This window comes from Zootoca vivipara, chromosome 3 (assembly GCF_965207765.1).
Source record: "Zootoca vivipara chromosome 3, rZooViv2.hap1.1, whole genome shotgun sequence".
NCBI classification, from domain to species: Eukaryota; Metazoa; Chordata; class Lepidosauria; order Squamata; family Lacertidae; genus Zootoca; species Zootoca vivipara.
The window spans coordinates 32,784,312-32,799,040 of NC_142586.1; the positions used below are offsets into that span (position 1 = coordinate 32,784,312).

General features: G+C 43.0%; 1 protein-coding gene across 1 annotated transcript in view; it reads right to left on the bottom strand.

Annotated features, from left to right (window-relative positions):
- The window catches only part of LOC118082767 (protein eyes shut homolog), a 106,785-nt gene extending 93,790 nt beyond the window's left edge, over positions 1-12,995 (bottom strand). The window contains exons 1-2 of the mRNA XM_035110599.3: positions 12,141-12,995; positions 8,651-8,764 (exon numbers count right to left, since the gene is read on the bottom strand). Coding sequence (XP_034966490.3) covers positions 8,651-8,764; positions 12,141-12,894 — 868 coding nt within the window. The 5' untranslated portion in view covers positions 12,895-12,995. The remainder of the gene's footprint in view (positions 1-8,650; positions 8,765-12,140) is intronic.
- Between the last annotated feature and the right edge of the window lie 1,734 nt (positions 12,996-14,729).

Below are 14,729 nucleotides of genomic sequence, written 5' to 3' on the forward strand. Positions count from 1 at the left end.
AGGGGGGGCAGGCAGGGGCGTAGCCAGGATGAAAATCAGGGGGGGGGGGCAAGGGGCGGGGAGCAAGGGGCGGGGCCAAGGGCGGGGCCAAGGGGCGGGGGCGGGGCCACATCGGAGCAGCCCGAAATCGGGCTGCTCCGACTCCCTCCTCCCCCTCCGCGATAGGAAGGGACGAGGGGGAGCCAGGATCAGCCCGAAACCGGGCTGCTCCGACTCCCTCCTCCCCCTCCATGATCGGAAGGGACGAGGGGGAGCCAGGATCAGCCCGAAATCAGGCTGCTCCGACTCCCTCCTCCCCCTCCGCGATAGGAAGGGACGAGGGGGAGCCAGGATCAGCCCGAAATCGGGCTGCTCCGATCCCCTCCTGCCCCTCTGCAATCGCTGGGGCAGGTGGAGGGAAAGCCCCAGAGCCGCGCAAAGCGGTTGCCTGGCTTTCCCTCCGCCCGCCCCACAACCAGCCGGCTAGAAGGGACGTCTCCCTTCTCCCTTGCTGGCTGTGGGGCAGAGGGAGGGAAAGCCAGCCAAACGCTTTGCGCGGCTCTGGTGCTTTCCCGCCGCCCGCCCCACAGCCAGCCAGGGAGAAGGGAGACGGCACCGGGCGGGCAGTGGGGCAGGCTGGCCAGTGGCCCTGCTTCTAGGGGGGGCAATTGCCCCCTCCTGCCCCCCTGCCTACGCCCATGGGGGCAGGGAGAGGACATTTTATTGTACAACTGGAAGTCCTTGGCTGAGCAGGGCTACTTTGTTGAATACAACCACTCCACTCCCTTACTCTACTGCTCATCTCTATGGCTTTTTTCATATTCCTCCTGTAGTGTAGGGGACTCTCCTTCTAAATATTCAGCTTGCCTCCTGTTTGTCTCACTTTAAGAAACTATTAAAGATATCATTTCATTCAATCATTGCCCTCTTCTTTTTCTGATTGGCTTTCAGAATCCTTTCCTACTCCAAGGTTAATTCTTCACCTCTTTTTTTTTTTTTTGTTGCCTGTGCTCTGTCTCCCAGCTAGCACAAAGTTTCCTCCTTTCCCAACAACTCCTTTTTAGTTTTAGTCCCATCTTTCTTAAAATGTGGTCCTGAAGGCAGTGACATGTGCTTTTCTAGTTTTGTACGGTGCCTAGTACATATTAGGTGCTTTTATAAATGATAAATTCTAATTGCGATGAACCCTGCTTTGTTCGAAATTCCTTTAATGCTCTACTTCCAAATTTGAAACTGGGAGTTTAGCTGAGTGAAATTAATAGCTCTTTCTCCCTCTCCCTCTCTTTCATAAGCAAAGCTGCTTTCAGAGAGTGCTCTGACATTTGTTTCATTATTAGTGCACAGGAAAGAAAAGGCATTTTCGGAAGTAGGTGAATCACTTCTCGCTTGTCAACATGCTATTAAAGATCTTTGCACAGAGCAACCACTGGCTTTAAAGGCCACTGGTAATAGTAAAGTATATGGAATGTCCGTAAGTGCAGCCATGGCGAAGATTGATAAGCCATTTCTGCAATCTAAATGTAAGGCTCCTTTCCAACTTTGTTTCACTACTAATATTCTGAATTATTGCTCTGATCAAGTGGAGACTCCTGTCAGTAGAAGCGGGAAATGTCATTTTTTGCCACCACAGCCATTCCCACAGCCCACAGCACCACCTCCAGAGAGTCTCCAATCCTTCAGAACATATTTTCTGAAAGGCATTGGAGACTTCAGGGGTAATCAGGTAAAAATTGCCTCCTCCACTTCCCCTTGTGGGATCCTCTGCTAGATTAGAGCCTATATTTCTGCCAACATCCTTGAGGGTTTATTGTCACACTAGTTCAGGATGAGACATGTCTATCAAGTGCATTCTGCTGACTGTTGCAACAAGCGCTCTGTCGAAATCTGCCCTCCAATTTCTTATAAGTTTTCTTCTCCTGTGAAGGGAAGCTTCTGTTTTTCATCCTCATTCATAGGATAGGGCACTTTAGAATTTCCTAAAATGCTTGCCCTATCACTGCAAGGTCACTGACTGTGCTGAGATGTCAATGTGCATCTGTTTCAGCTTTGCAGTACAAATACGTCCAGGAGAGACTTCATTAAAAGACGAATGTAAGAGTGCAGGTGTTCAGTTACAAGGCTGACTGAGAGAGAGTGCATATGCAAATAGCTACACTGGTTACTGTGTCACAGTTATTAGTCTTCTCATAACCATAACCTGGGCATAGTTTTAGCTGGCCTTTTCATATGCATCCTCAGTACCTGACAGCAGCCTTCTATGCTCCCAATATCAACACATTAATGTGTTCTCGGTTGCTGCGGCTATTGCCCATCTGTTACAATATTAAGAAAAAAGATGGGAACAGACATTCCTTCTTTTGTACAAGTTGCAACAAAATTAGCTTTAAGAGATAGGAACAGCTGGAAGTCATTCATTTTCTTTGTGTGTGTGTGTGTGCTCATTTGTAAAAACAGGTGGTTACAAAGTATGCTAAAATATCCCATATGCTTTGCTTACTGTAACTTTTCTCTTTCTCTCTTTTATTGAAAGTGTATTTCTGTGGCATCCATGATGTCCGAGTGCCCTTGTAGTGTTTACCACCCTCCAGCTGCTAGATGGCAAGGAAATCTGGACATGATCCTTGAAGGCCAAACTGGACATTTATTGAAATAAATAAGCATTGTGCTGAAGAAAGAGGGTTATATATATATATATATATATATATATATATATATATATATATATGTAACCTATGTGTTTTGGTCAGGATAGGCCTTACTTAGGTGATTTTCTGTGGGTCCATATGAATTTTGCCTATGGTGTTTTCATTTTTTTTCTTGCCAAAACATGTTAGGCATTAAAAGAATATGCAATGCTCTTTCTTCAGTATCTTGAGACTGGTTCTCCTTTTTGCCATTTCCAGTGGATGCTTCCCATTTGTGTGTGCAAGGGATTATGATTGTGAGACACTAGTCTGTGAGGTGCAGATAATTTTGCACATGAAATCACAAAGATTGACCTCCTCAAGCAATTATAGCTTCCAGGAACTGGCTCGAGGCAACCAAAGTAGTAAGTTCTGATTCTAGGTTTGTTTGCTTTTAAAATATATCAAACGGAAAACAAACTGAGATGACCTGTTTACAGGAGCACCTCTCAAAGATCATTTGCCTTGTCTTTCCTGTAGAGCAAAATGTGGGTTTATAGTTTACCCAAGTGCTCTTTAAAAACAGGTCCCTGCTTTTATGCTTATAATTTTATGTTGCCTGTTATTCATTATGAGAGTGTCTTTATTTTCTGTGTCAGTTTTACTGTAGCTTGCTTACAATATTTGTATTCTTTACAGAATCCCTATAATTCTTCACATTTGTTTTGTCAACTTTCCGTAAGTCACCTCTGCATTCCATTTTCTTGTCACCCTGTATTTCTCTCCACCCCCTCTTTCATATTTATTATATGCCAGTTCTCAAAAGAACACAATAACTATATGCCTTTCTACAAATGGGCCGATAGTGTAAACAAATTTTCAGAGGAAGCTTTATATAGGCAGGCTTCTCTCTGCCTTTTTGTTTTGATGAGCCTGTCATATTCCTGTCCCTGTCCATATTCAATCCATCATTTTTTGTAAAGGAGACCTTGCTTACACAAATGCAGAGTGAGTGGTGCTGCTAAGTAGCAATAAATTCAGACTGCAGTCTATGCAACCTGCCATTTATCTGGTTTATCTTCATGCACTGCATGCCCTGGCCTTACACTAAGAATTTTGGAATAAAGTTCTACAGGATGAAAAAGAGACCAGTGTAAATGTGGCCTTGCCTCTTCTTTCCCTAATTATGGAAAGATTGTACTCATGCCACCCCATGGCTCTCTTGCCTAGACTTGACATGGTGGAGGTTAATGCATTAATTGAGCATTTGGGAAATCTTGGCTTCCCTTGAACATCTGAATCAGCTCAGAAAGTAAAATCTCTCACTGCCTCCATTTCTTCCCCTTCTATTTGCCAGGAGGTGATGGGACCGGTGGCCATGATCTTGGTTTTTTTGATGTTGAGCTTCAGACCATATTTTGCGCTCTCCTCTTTCACCCTCATTAAAAGGTTCTTTAATTCCTCCTCGCTTTCTGCCATCAAGGTTGTGTCATCTGCATATCTGAGGTTGTTGATATTTCTTCCGGCAATCTTAATTCCGGCTTGGGATTCATCTAGTCCAGCTTTTCGCATGATGAATTCTGCATATAAGTTAAATAAGCAGGGAGACAATATACAACCTTGTCGTACTCCTTTCCCAATTTTGAACCAATCAGTTGTTCCATATCCAGTTCTAACTGTAGCTTCTTGTCCCACATAGAGATTTCTCAGGAGACAGATGAGGTGATCAGGCACTCCCATTTCTTTAAGAACTTGCCATAGTTTGCTGTGGTCGACACAGTCAAAGGCTTTTGCATAGTCAATGAAGCAGAAGTAGACGTTTTTCTGGAACTCTCTAGCTTTCTCCATAATCCAGCGCATGTTTGCTATTTGGTCTCTGGTTCCTCTGCCCTTTCGAAATCCAGCTTGCACTTCTGGGAGTTCTCGGTCCACATACTGCCTAAGCCTGCCTTGTAGAATTTTGAGCATAACCTTGCTAGCGTGTGAAATGAGCGCAATTGTGCGGTAGTTGGAGCATTCTTTGGCACTGCCCTTCTTTGGAATTGGGATGTAGACTGATCTTCTCCAATCCTCTGGCCATTGCTGAGTTTTCCAAACTTGCTGGCATATTGGGTGTAGCACCTTAACAGCATCATCTTTTAAAATTTTAAATAGTTCAGCTGGAATATCGTCACTTCCACTGGCCTTGTTATTAGCAGTGCTTTCTAAGGCCCATTTGACTTCACTCTCCAAGATGTCTGGCTCAAGGTCAGCAACCACACTACCTGGGGTGTACGAGACCTCCATATCTTTCTGGTATAATTCCTCTGTGTATTCTTGCCACCTCTTCTTGATGTCTTCTGCTTCTGTTAGGTCCTTACCACTTTTGTCCTTGATTATGGTAATCTTTGTACGAAGTGTTCCTTTCATATCTCCAATTTTCTTGAACAGATCTCTGGTTTTCCCCATTCTATTGTTTTCCTCTATTTCTTTGCATTGCTCATTTAAGAAGACCCTCTTGTCTCTCCTTGCTGCTTTTTGGAAATCTGCATTCAGTTTCCTGTATCTTTCCCTATCTCCCTTGCATTTTGCTTGCCTCCTCTCCTCCGCTATTTGTAAGGCCTCGTTGGACAGCCATTTTGCTTTCTTGCATTTCCTTTTCCTTGGGATGGTTTTCGTTGCTGCCTCCTGTATAATGTTACGAGCCTCCATCCATAGTTCTTCAGGCACTCTGTCCACCAAATCTAAATCCTTAAACCTGTTCCTCACTTCCACTGTGTATTCATAAGGGATTTGATTCAGATTGTATCTTACTGGCCCAGTGGTTTTTCCTACTTTCTTCAGTTTAAGCTGGAATTTTGCTATAAGAAGCTGATGATCTGAGTTACAGTCAGCTCCAGGTCTTGTTTTTGCTGACTGTATAGAGCTTCTCCATCTTTGGCTGCAGAGAATATAATCAATCTGATTTCGATGCTGCCCATTTGGTGATATCCATGTGTAGAGTCGTCTCTTGTGTTGTTGGAAGAGAGTGTTTGTGATGACCAGCTTGTTCTCTTGACAGAACTCTATTAGCCTTTGCCCTGCTTCATTTTGAACTCCAAGGCCAAACTTGCCAGTTATTCCTTTTATCTCTTGATTCCCTACTTTAGCATTCCAATCCCCTGTAATGAGAAGAACATCCTTCTTTGGTGTCATTTCTAGAAGGTGTTGTAGGTCTTCATAGAATTGGTCAATTTCACTTTCTTCAGCACCGGTAGTTGGTGCATAAACTTGGATTACTGTGATGTTAAAAGGTCTGCCTTGGATTCGTATCGAGATCATTCTGTCATTTTTGAGATTGCATCCCATTGCAGCTTTTGCCACTCTTTTGTTGACTATGAGGGCCACTCCATTTCTTCTACAGGATTCTTGCCCACAGTAGTAGATATGATAGTCACCCGAACTGAATTCGCCCATTCCCTTCCATTTTAGTTCACTGATGCCCAGGATGTCGATATTTATTCTTGTCATCTCATTTTTGACCACATCCAGCTTACCTCCATCCATGGTTCTTACATTCCAGGTTCCTATGCAATATTTTTCTTTACAGCATTGGGCTTTCCTTTCGCTTCCAGGCATATCCGCAACTGAGCGTCCTTTCGGCTTTGGCCCAGCCGCTTCATCAGCTCTGAATCTACTTGTACTTGTCCTCCGCTCTTCCTCAGTAGCATGTTGGACGCCTTCCGACCTGAGGGGCTCATCTTCCAGCGTCATAACTTTTATATGCCTGTTGTCTTTGTCCATGGAGTTTTCTTGGCAGGGATACAGGAACAGCTGGCCAGCTGGCTATCTAGTCATTCAGGCTGGGCTTTTCACCTACTTCTTACCATATTAGGTGACACAGCAGTTGTTAAATAGCTTAATTGGTTTAATTGGTCACATGGGCATGAAGGTGTGGAAATGGAAACAGTAGGTCAGCTTGGTGACCTCTCAGGCACCTTTGGGGGATGATGGGCATGTCCTGGGGCCTGCAGGCCACGGTTTCAGGGTCTGAAAGCAGGATATGATCTGCCTTTGGGTCCAATATACCTCATCCACCTAGGGTTCTGGGAGCCTGGGTGGTGGTGATGTGGGACGGCCTCCCTCCTCACCTTCAGAGTGATCATGGGGCTTGGGGGCAGGTAGAGTGGCCTGGAAATCAGCCCTGAGTGCTCACTGGAAGGACAGATCGTGAAGCTGAGGCTCCAATACTTTGGCCACCTCATGAGAAGAGAAGAATCCTTGGAAAAGACCCTGATGTTGGGAAAGATTGAGGGCACAAGGAGAAGGGGACGACAGAGGATGAGATGTTTGGACAGTGTTCTCGAAGCTACGAACATGAGTTTGACCAAACTGTGGGAGGCAGTGGAAGACAGGAGTGCCTGGCGTGCTCTGGTCCATGGGGTCACGAAGAGGCGGACACATCTAAACGACTAAACAACAACAACAGAGTGGTCTTTATTTGTCCAGTCATGGGCTGGCCACCATACAGCTGTTAACACTTGCCTTATATTTATTAGTTCCCACACCAACACTTCTCGTTAGTATGTTTTAATGTCTTAATACAGTGGTACCTTGGGTTACAAACACCTCGAGTTATAAACACTTCGGGTTACAGACTTCACTAACCCGGAAGTAGTACCTTGGGTTAAGAACTTTACCTCAGGATGAGAACAGAAATCGCCTGCTGGCGGCGCAGCAGTAGCGGGAGGCCCCATTAGCTAAAGTGGTACCTTAGGTTAAGAATGGTTTCAGGTTAAGAACGGACCTCTGGAATGAATTAAGTACGTAGCCAGAGGTACCACTGTATAAAAAGTAGCTTTGTTAAATTTTAAATGCAAGATGTCACAAATGGGGGCAATTCTCTGACTCTCAAACCACTAGAGATACGCTTTAATCAGCTGGGTAAAGTATTGGATTGGCAGTCTGTAAATCGGTTATTGAATCCTACTGAAGCCTGAGGCAAATCACAAACAGTAGATCAAATTTCCTTAGTTTGAAGGAGCCCAGATGAGCAATTCAGTTGTATATCCTTGCTGCACCTCATCAGAAATTAACATGAAGCTTGAGCAGAACACTTAATGTGTTGACAAAATGTACAGTTTATGCCACAAAAAGTTTTGTTTAGTTTAAGGTCAAAAAGAAAGGGGGGGGAACCCACATAAAGTTGTTTTGAGTCTAGCAGTGTGCTGAAATCCCCTTACCAATTTGAGGAAATTATTTTTTTCTTGCTTCCCCGCCGCAACCTCTTTTCCAAGGGGTGGGGGATGTAAAAAAAATTCATCTGTTTCCCCCCTCTTTTTATTAACTTAATAAATACTTGGGTTGTATTTAAAATGAACCATCTTTATGCTGATCTCCTGTGCTAAGCAGCTAGGGATGGGTTACCTTACCATTATGGTAAGGTCATTCCCTGTTCCCTTTTCTGTATCAGGATAGGTCTAAGTCCATCCATTGCATCTCCATTCCTTTAAAATCCACGCAGAAATACAAATGTATTTAAAATGAACCATCTTTATGCTGATCTCCTGTGCTAAGCAGCTAGGGATGGGTTACCTTACCATTATGGTAAGGTCATTCCCTGTTCCCTTTTCTGTATCAGGGTAGGCCTAAGTCCATCCATGGCATCTCCATTCCTTTAAAATCCACGCAGAAATACAAATGTAGAACAACAAACAAACAAAAACTCCAAGGCTCCAATGCCCACTTCCTACTTCCTCCCATTTATAATGCTCCAGAATAAGTCATCCAGCTGCTCAAAGACTGAAGAAGAAGATTGGGTGAGGTTTCTGCACACTTTGAATAGAATAAAGCAAGGCCCCCTAGGAATGGTTGCCCCGTAACAGATACAGCATTGGCATCCTCAGACCATTTTGCAATCATCAGGACTGCGTATTTCAAAGCAGCCTTAAACAGATTGATGATCTGATCCGAGTCATGCTCCACCGAGACTGGGTCAGGAAACATGAAGAGCAACAAAATGGTTAACCTGCAATGGCTAATGGCTAAACATGTAACTTCTTGTGTAAACCTGTAAATCTGTTACTTACCTGCAGCATATTTATTGCACTGGCATCTGTAAGTATTTGAAGAAACCCTGTGGCAACTGCCACGGTAGCAACTATGTGGCTGGCACTCACCAATGATTTCTGAACAGTTCTTTCCTTATGAAAACAAAGAGAAAAAATAGAAAGATGAATAGAAGAATCGCCTTCCCAAAAAAGATGCTTTGTCTAGAGTATAATTAGTAATCCTTCAACTAAACAGTTTCCAAAGCAGCATGGTTTCTGAGCCCTCCATGGTTGTTTCCACACCATTCTTCCCAGATGTAAATTACCGTATTTTTCGCTCCATAAAGCACACTTTTTCCCTCCCAAAAAGGAAGGGGGAAAGTCTGTGCGTCCTATGGAGCGAAGGAGAGAGCCAGAGCCGTGCACAGCAGGAAACTGGCTCTCGGGCTGCTTCCATGACAGCAGAGAGGGCTGCTCCCCCCCCCTCTCCCCTTCCTTCTCTTTCTTTCTTTCTTTCTTTCTTTCCTTCTCTCTCTCTCTCTCTCTCACTCTCTCTCTCCCCGCTTCCCTCCCTCCCTCTTCCAACTTGAATAAAAAATTGGGGGAGGCAGGTAAGCCCCACCTCACATACCGTATCAGCCTTTCTCAACCTGTGGGTCCCCAGGTGTTGTTGAACGACAACTCCCATCACCCCTAGCTAGCAAGGCCAGAGCTCAGGGATGATGGGAGTTGTAGTCCAACAACATCTGGGGAGCCACAGGTTGAGAACCACTGCAATTGATCTCAAGACAAAGTGCATGCACACTATATGAATGACAATGCCCATCAACATGGGGGGGTGACGACTTCCTCAAATATTTAATGGGGGGGCAAAGCACCTAGGCCTCTAGGAGTTGGCTGCTATGCCTAGGACAATTCAAGAAAGCAAAATATTTATTCCTCCTCTAAAAATTAGGTGCGTCCTATGGTCAGGTGCACCTTATGGCGCGGAAAATACAGTAAGTCTATCCTGATCATCACTGCTTAATGACATGTTTATGCCATCTCCCAAATCAAATCTCGAGATGGTGTAGAACAATATTACAATACATATCAAAGTATTGAAATACAGAAATAATGGAAATACCAAGGCAGAGTTAACATCATAAAGTCCTGAGATCAAGCACCAGCAAAGGCCCGGGAGAACAAATTGCCTAAACATCATTAATGTGAGTGCTTGCCTAAACTCATGGGGAAGATGATTCCATTGTGTGGGTGCCTCAGCATAAAAGTCCTTTCCTCCAGTGGTCGCTAACCATACTTCCATAAGCTGTGACATTACCAGGAGGGGCCTCAGCAGTTGATCACAATGGTTGTGCAGGTTGTGTAAGGAGAAAGGTGTTTATTCAGGTATCCTGATCTCAAGTTGTTGGCACACCATACCAATTATGCACCTCTAAAAGGACCAGGCTTCATCATTGTACATAGTCTGCCCCAACCATCTTGCATTAGAGGTAGGTGCTATCAGAACATTGTGGGACTGGCCATGGAAAAGAAGTTGCAGCCATGCCACTGCTCCAGAAAAGATACAAATAATCAAATCCAAATAAACCTGAAGAAAGGTTTTGTAGCGAAACACCACATATAAAAATCAAACTTTCTGTTACCATATGTTTGGAAGTGATCAATAGGGAATGGTTTCCACTACCGTTATGCCATGTTCGTGAACAACTCATAGGTACTTCCAAAGACTACTTTTGGAAACAGAAAGCGGGTAGATTCTGGAAGTCAGTTCTTAGGTTTTTATAGAAAACAGTTTAAGCCTAAACATGTCTACTCAGACTCAAGCGTCACTAAATTCAATAGGACAATCCCAAGTCAGCATGCTTGTTAGGAGTAGCTAACATGGTGCCTTTCATATGTTGTTGGACTCTAACTCTTATCAGCCCCAGACAGCATGACCAAGGGTCCAACAATATTCAGGGGGCCATAAGTTCCTCATCCCTGTTTACAAGATGCTTATAAGGTAAATGCTCTAAATTTAGCAGGAAACAACCTTCAAATATTTAAATATAAGGCACCTTCTAATATTTATTTTTCAGCATGATTTAACAGCTGACTGGAAATGCAGACAGTTTTAGGATGAATTCTGCTTAAACATGCTGCTTACTGGAAATTACCAATCATAAATTGCTTGTGCTTTTACAGCATATGGGACTAAATACCGCCTAATTATGCTTGTCATTTGAATTGTTGCTATACTGTTATTCACACTGGAGCAATTATTGCTTTTTTGGGGGGGGAAATGAAAATAAAACTACATTGTTCTCTTGCTCACACCTGTGAGCTACAACCCAAAATCAAATGTTTTAATCTCACTGCCGTCTTTTCTTCCCATGAAGGTTGTTCAGTTTTGCCTATAATGCTACCACAGTCTGTTAAATAGCTTTCATTGTGCCTGACTCAGCTGGTTCCTAAAATTTCCAGTACTGCTCTTACTGAAGTGATTGAGAATCCTTTTTTGGGCTTTTAAATGAAGCTGGGTCAAGCTCAATTTTTAGACTGAGTTCATTTGGAACAGGCACTGAAAGAATCCATACTGTGCCTGCCTTCATGTTTTCAATTCATTCTAAAAGAAATCCTGTGTCACTTTTCTGAGGAGATTGCATTTGGTTCTAATTATACTACAGTTATTTATAAAGGATGCCTTATTATCCTCAAGATAGCAACTAAAATTCTTACCACCTTTGAGAGTTTGATAGTGACAGGAGAAATGATCTCAGGTTCTTTTTGTTGGTGCTGCTGTTAATAATCTTCATGCAAATTTCAGGACACTTTCACATGTTACCATGAAGATATCTTACTCATTTTTACAATTTAGAATGGTCCAGAAGTAAAGACCAAACCATGGTCGGAGCCTTGTGCTCATGAATGGGCTCATAAATGGTCAAAGCATGGTCTGGCATTGTACATGAATAAGTCCGTTGTGTCTACATTCCTCTTATTTTGTTTATTTTTGCTAAAAGTAGCCACTCAGCCCCCTGGTGAATCACATTTCTATTGTTCATTAATCCATTGCTATACTGTAGTATATTTTAATATGCAACATTCTTTTTGTTTATTTCCAAAACAACTATGCTTCTCACCTAGTTTGATTTTATGTGCATGATAAATGATAGATAGATAGATAGGTAGGTAGGTAGGTAGATAGATGAAGCATTGATTGCAAAGTGGATTGGAAACATACCATGAAGGAAGGGGTTCTTAACCCTTTGTGCCCACTCGAGTCCTGGTCAGAATCCCCCCACCCTCATGGTTCTTGTTCACAATGAAAGGAAGTCTCTCTTTGTTATCTATGGGAGCTTTTTTCCATTCTAAATAGCCAGGGAGGGGACCATGACAAGAACAAAAAGTTGGAGCCCTCTTCCCCTGCACCAGGGCCCCAATTTATGTGAGCTATTTAAAAAGAAAGGAAAAATGATTTCATGCAAGACCAAGTCACATGACAAATATCATGTCTAGTTAAGTCCTGAAACACATTAGTTCTTACCTGCAAACAATGGGGGGCATATACATTCGTAGGACTCTGTGTCAAGTTCTCCTTTCTCTCCCTTTCTAATGCAGGAGGCATTGTTGTAGCAGGGCTTACTGGAGCACACGTCAAATTCTTGGCAGAATTGTCCCGAATACAGCTGGTTACAGTGGCAATTGTAAGCTTCCTCCCAGATGTGACTTAGACACCTGCCCCGTCCAGAGCAAAAGGGTGCACTTCGAGACTGCTGGCAAAGATGTGGTTTCACTGTCACATTCAGCCTCAGCCCTAAATTACATAAAAGTGGTCCTCGGTTTGGGACTTCAGTGAAATAATGTGTTCCGACTCCAAGCCATTGCGGGTCGATCTGATGCATCCCACTTAACCTGCAACCAAAAATCATCTGCAGCTGAGGGATATCAGTTTGTTGAGGACACCTGATGAATTCCTCCAAGGAAACATTTGCCAAGTTCATGCCATGCGACTGAAAAGAGGGCTCAGAGGAAACAAAGAGTGCATCTCCCAACTGAAACTGTAGAGGACAAAGCTGAGGATGACTCAAAGCTGAATGTTCTACAGCATTCACATCCATATGCCAGCAATCTTTGTAGAAGTTGGAACAGATGTTTTGGGTCAGGGACCACTTCACTATATGTACTGTTGGCTGCAGTTTCCATTCTGAAGTTGAAGACCTTTTGCAGACAGTCTGCCCATCAACAATGCAACCTTGAAAGACATAAACCATCACAACAATGATTGACTTTAGTTTCATTGTTCGTTAGGAAAAAAGATGGGCGGACTTCATTACAACTGTGCTTCTTGAAGACAGGATTGATCCTTTCAAATGCTGCACAGTTAGAGGCCTTTCATATATGTTCCACTATCATCTGTGAAATGATAAAAGATATGCATGCATGAACAATGTGATATTTTTGGATAAAATATTGGCACAAAATATTGTTATCATCAACATTAAAGCAGAGAAGAGTATGCCCAGTTGTTCAGACTCCCTTCCACCTGCACAACTATTACTGTATAAGCATCAGCAAGAAAACTTGGACAGCAACAGAAACATCCAGTGGCAACCGAGCTAAAGCAGTCTCAAAAGCTCATCTGAAATGCCATGCTTCCATTTCCCTGTAGAAGATAGGAAGAACTGCAATGAGAGTGCCTTCAATTGTGCTCTCGACTTGCCTCTATTGAAGATGACACATGGAACAAGGCATCCCCCAGTAATTGCAGTTTGAATGGATGCAGTCCACTCTGGCCCCAAATAGTTTAGGGCATTGAAAGGTTAACGCCTCAATTTTCAATTGGAGAGACAGTATAACATTTGTGTCTTTCAAATTTCAGCAGCACCCTGTGCGAGGCCAAATTTTGGCACGCCCACCTCTTACCTTCCGTTCTACTCAATTCACTACATAATAGCAATGCCCTGCAGCACCTTCCTAGGTTCAGTGCCCAGTGCGGCAGAACCGGTCACTTTGCCCTAAACCCACCTCTGCATGTGATCATTAAGGCAGGCTCCCACAAGCAACCTAGTTAATGAATTCTGTACCAACTGATGGTTCAAGAGGCAACTTCAAAGGCAATCCCACACAGAGCATGTAAACGTGATCTAAGGCTGGGTGCAACCAAGATGTGTGCAAGTTGTGGTAAGACCTGCCTTCTAAATGAAAAATAGTAAGGCAGTTTTCTAGTCTCAGAATGTCGAGATCTTCTCTGTATCTAGATAGGAAGAAATGATGGTTGGATGTCAATTGTGTTTCAGTGAAACCAGACACCAAATCTGCTGGCCCCAGAGATAAACATACCCACCTAGTATGTTTTCAAAAGTTGCTGAAACCAACCAACCAACCAACCACAATGCATCTTCCTTTTGATGGATGGGCTAACCAATTTACTTCTTGTCTAGATAATGTTCATGTGTCTATGCATTTTTTTTTATTTTAAAGCTGCACAAAATGCTAAATATGAATTTAAGTACATTTTGAAAACATTTTCTTTCTCTTAATATACTTATTTCTAATTGCATATACTGTTAACATAGGCATTTCTAGATGTATCTTTTTTCAAAAGATACTTTTTTTGGTGGCCAGTCAAGAACTGGATCAGAACATTTGGGAGAGGCAAGTGCTGGTGCTTAATAAAATTGCAATCCACGCATAAATCTGCAAGGTGTGAATCAGTCAGTTCATATCACAATCTGCAAACATTTACGGTAATTCCTCAAGCATCTCCTGTGTTTCCAAGCTTCCTTGTGCTTTACTGCCTTTGTAAAGGCTATTGAGAACAGCATGTTTGGAAACACACTGTTAGCCGACACAGATGGATACTGATTATGACAAAGGACAACTGTATTCAAGAAAGCATCATGGCCTGGATCTCTTCAAACAGGGAGTTTCTTGGTAGGAAATCATATTTATGATCAGAGGAAAGAACAGATGAATAATTGCTGTTTGCTGTCCCCTGAGACTTAGTCACTTGTGACAACCTATTCAGCGAAGAATTCTCGAGTCTATATTTAATTGTAAACACACTTGGAAGAACCATATATGCACGCTGTTCAAATTATGTGGGCATTAAAAAATACACAGGGATCTGCAA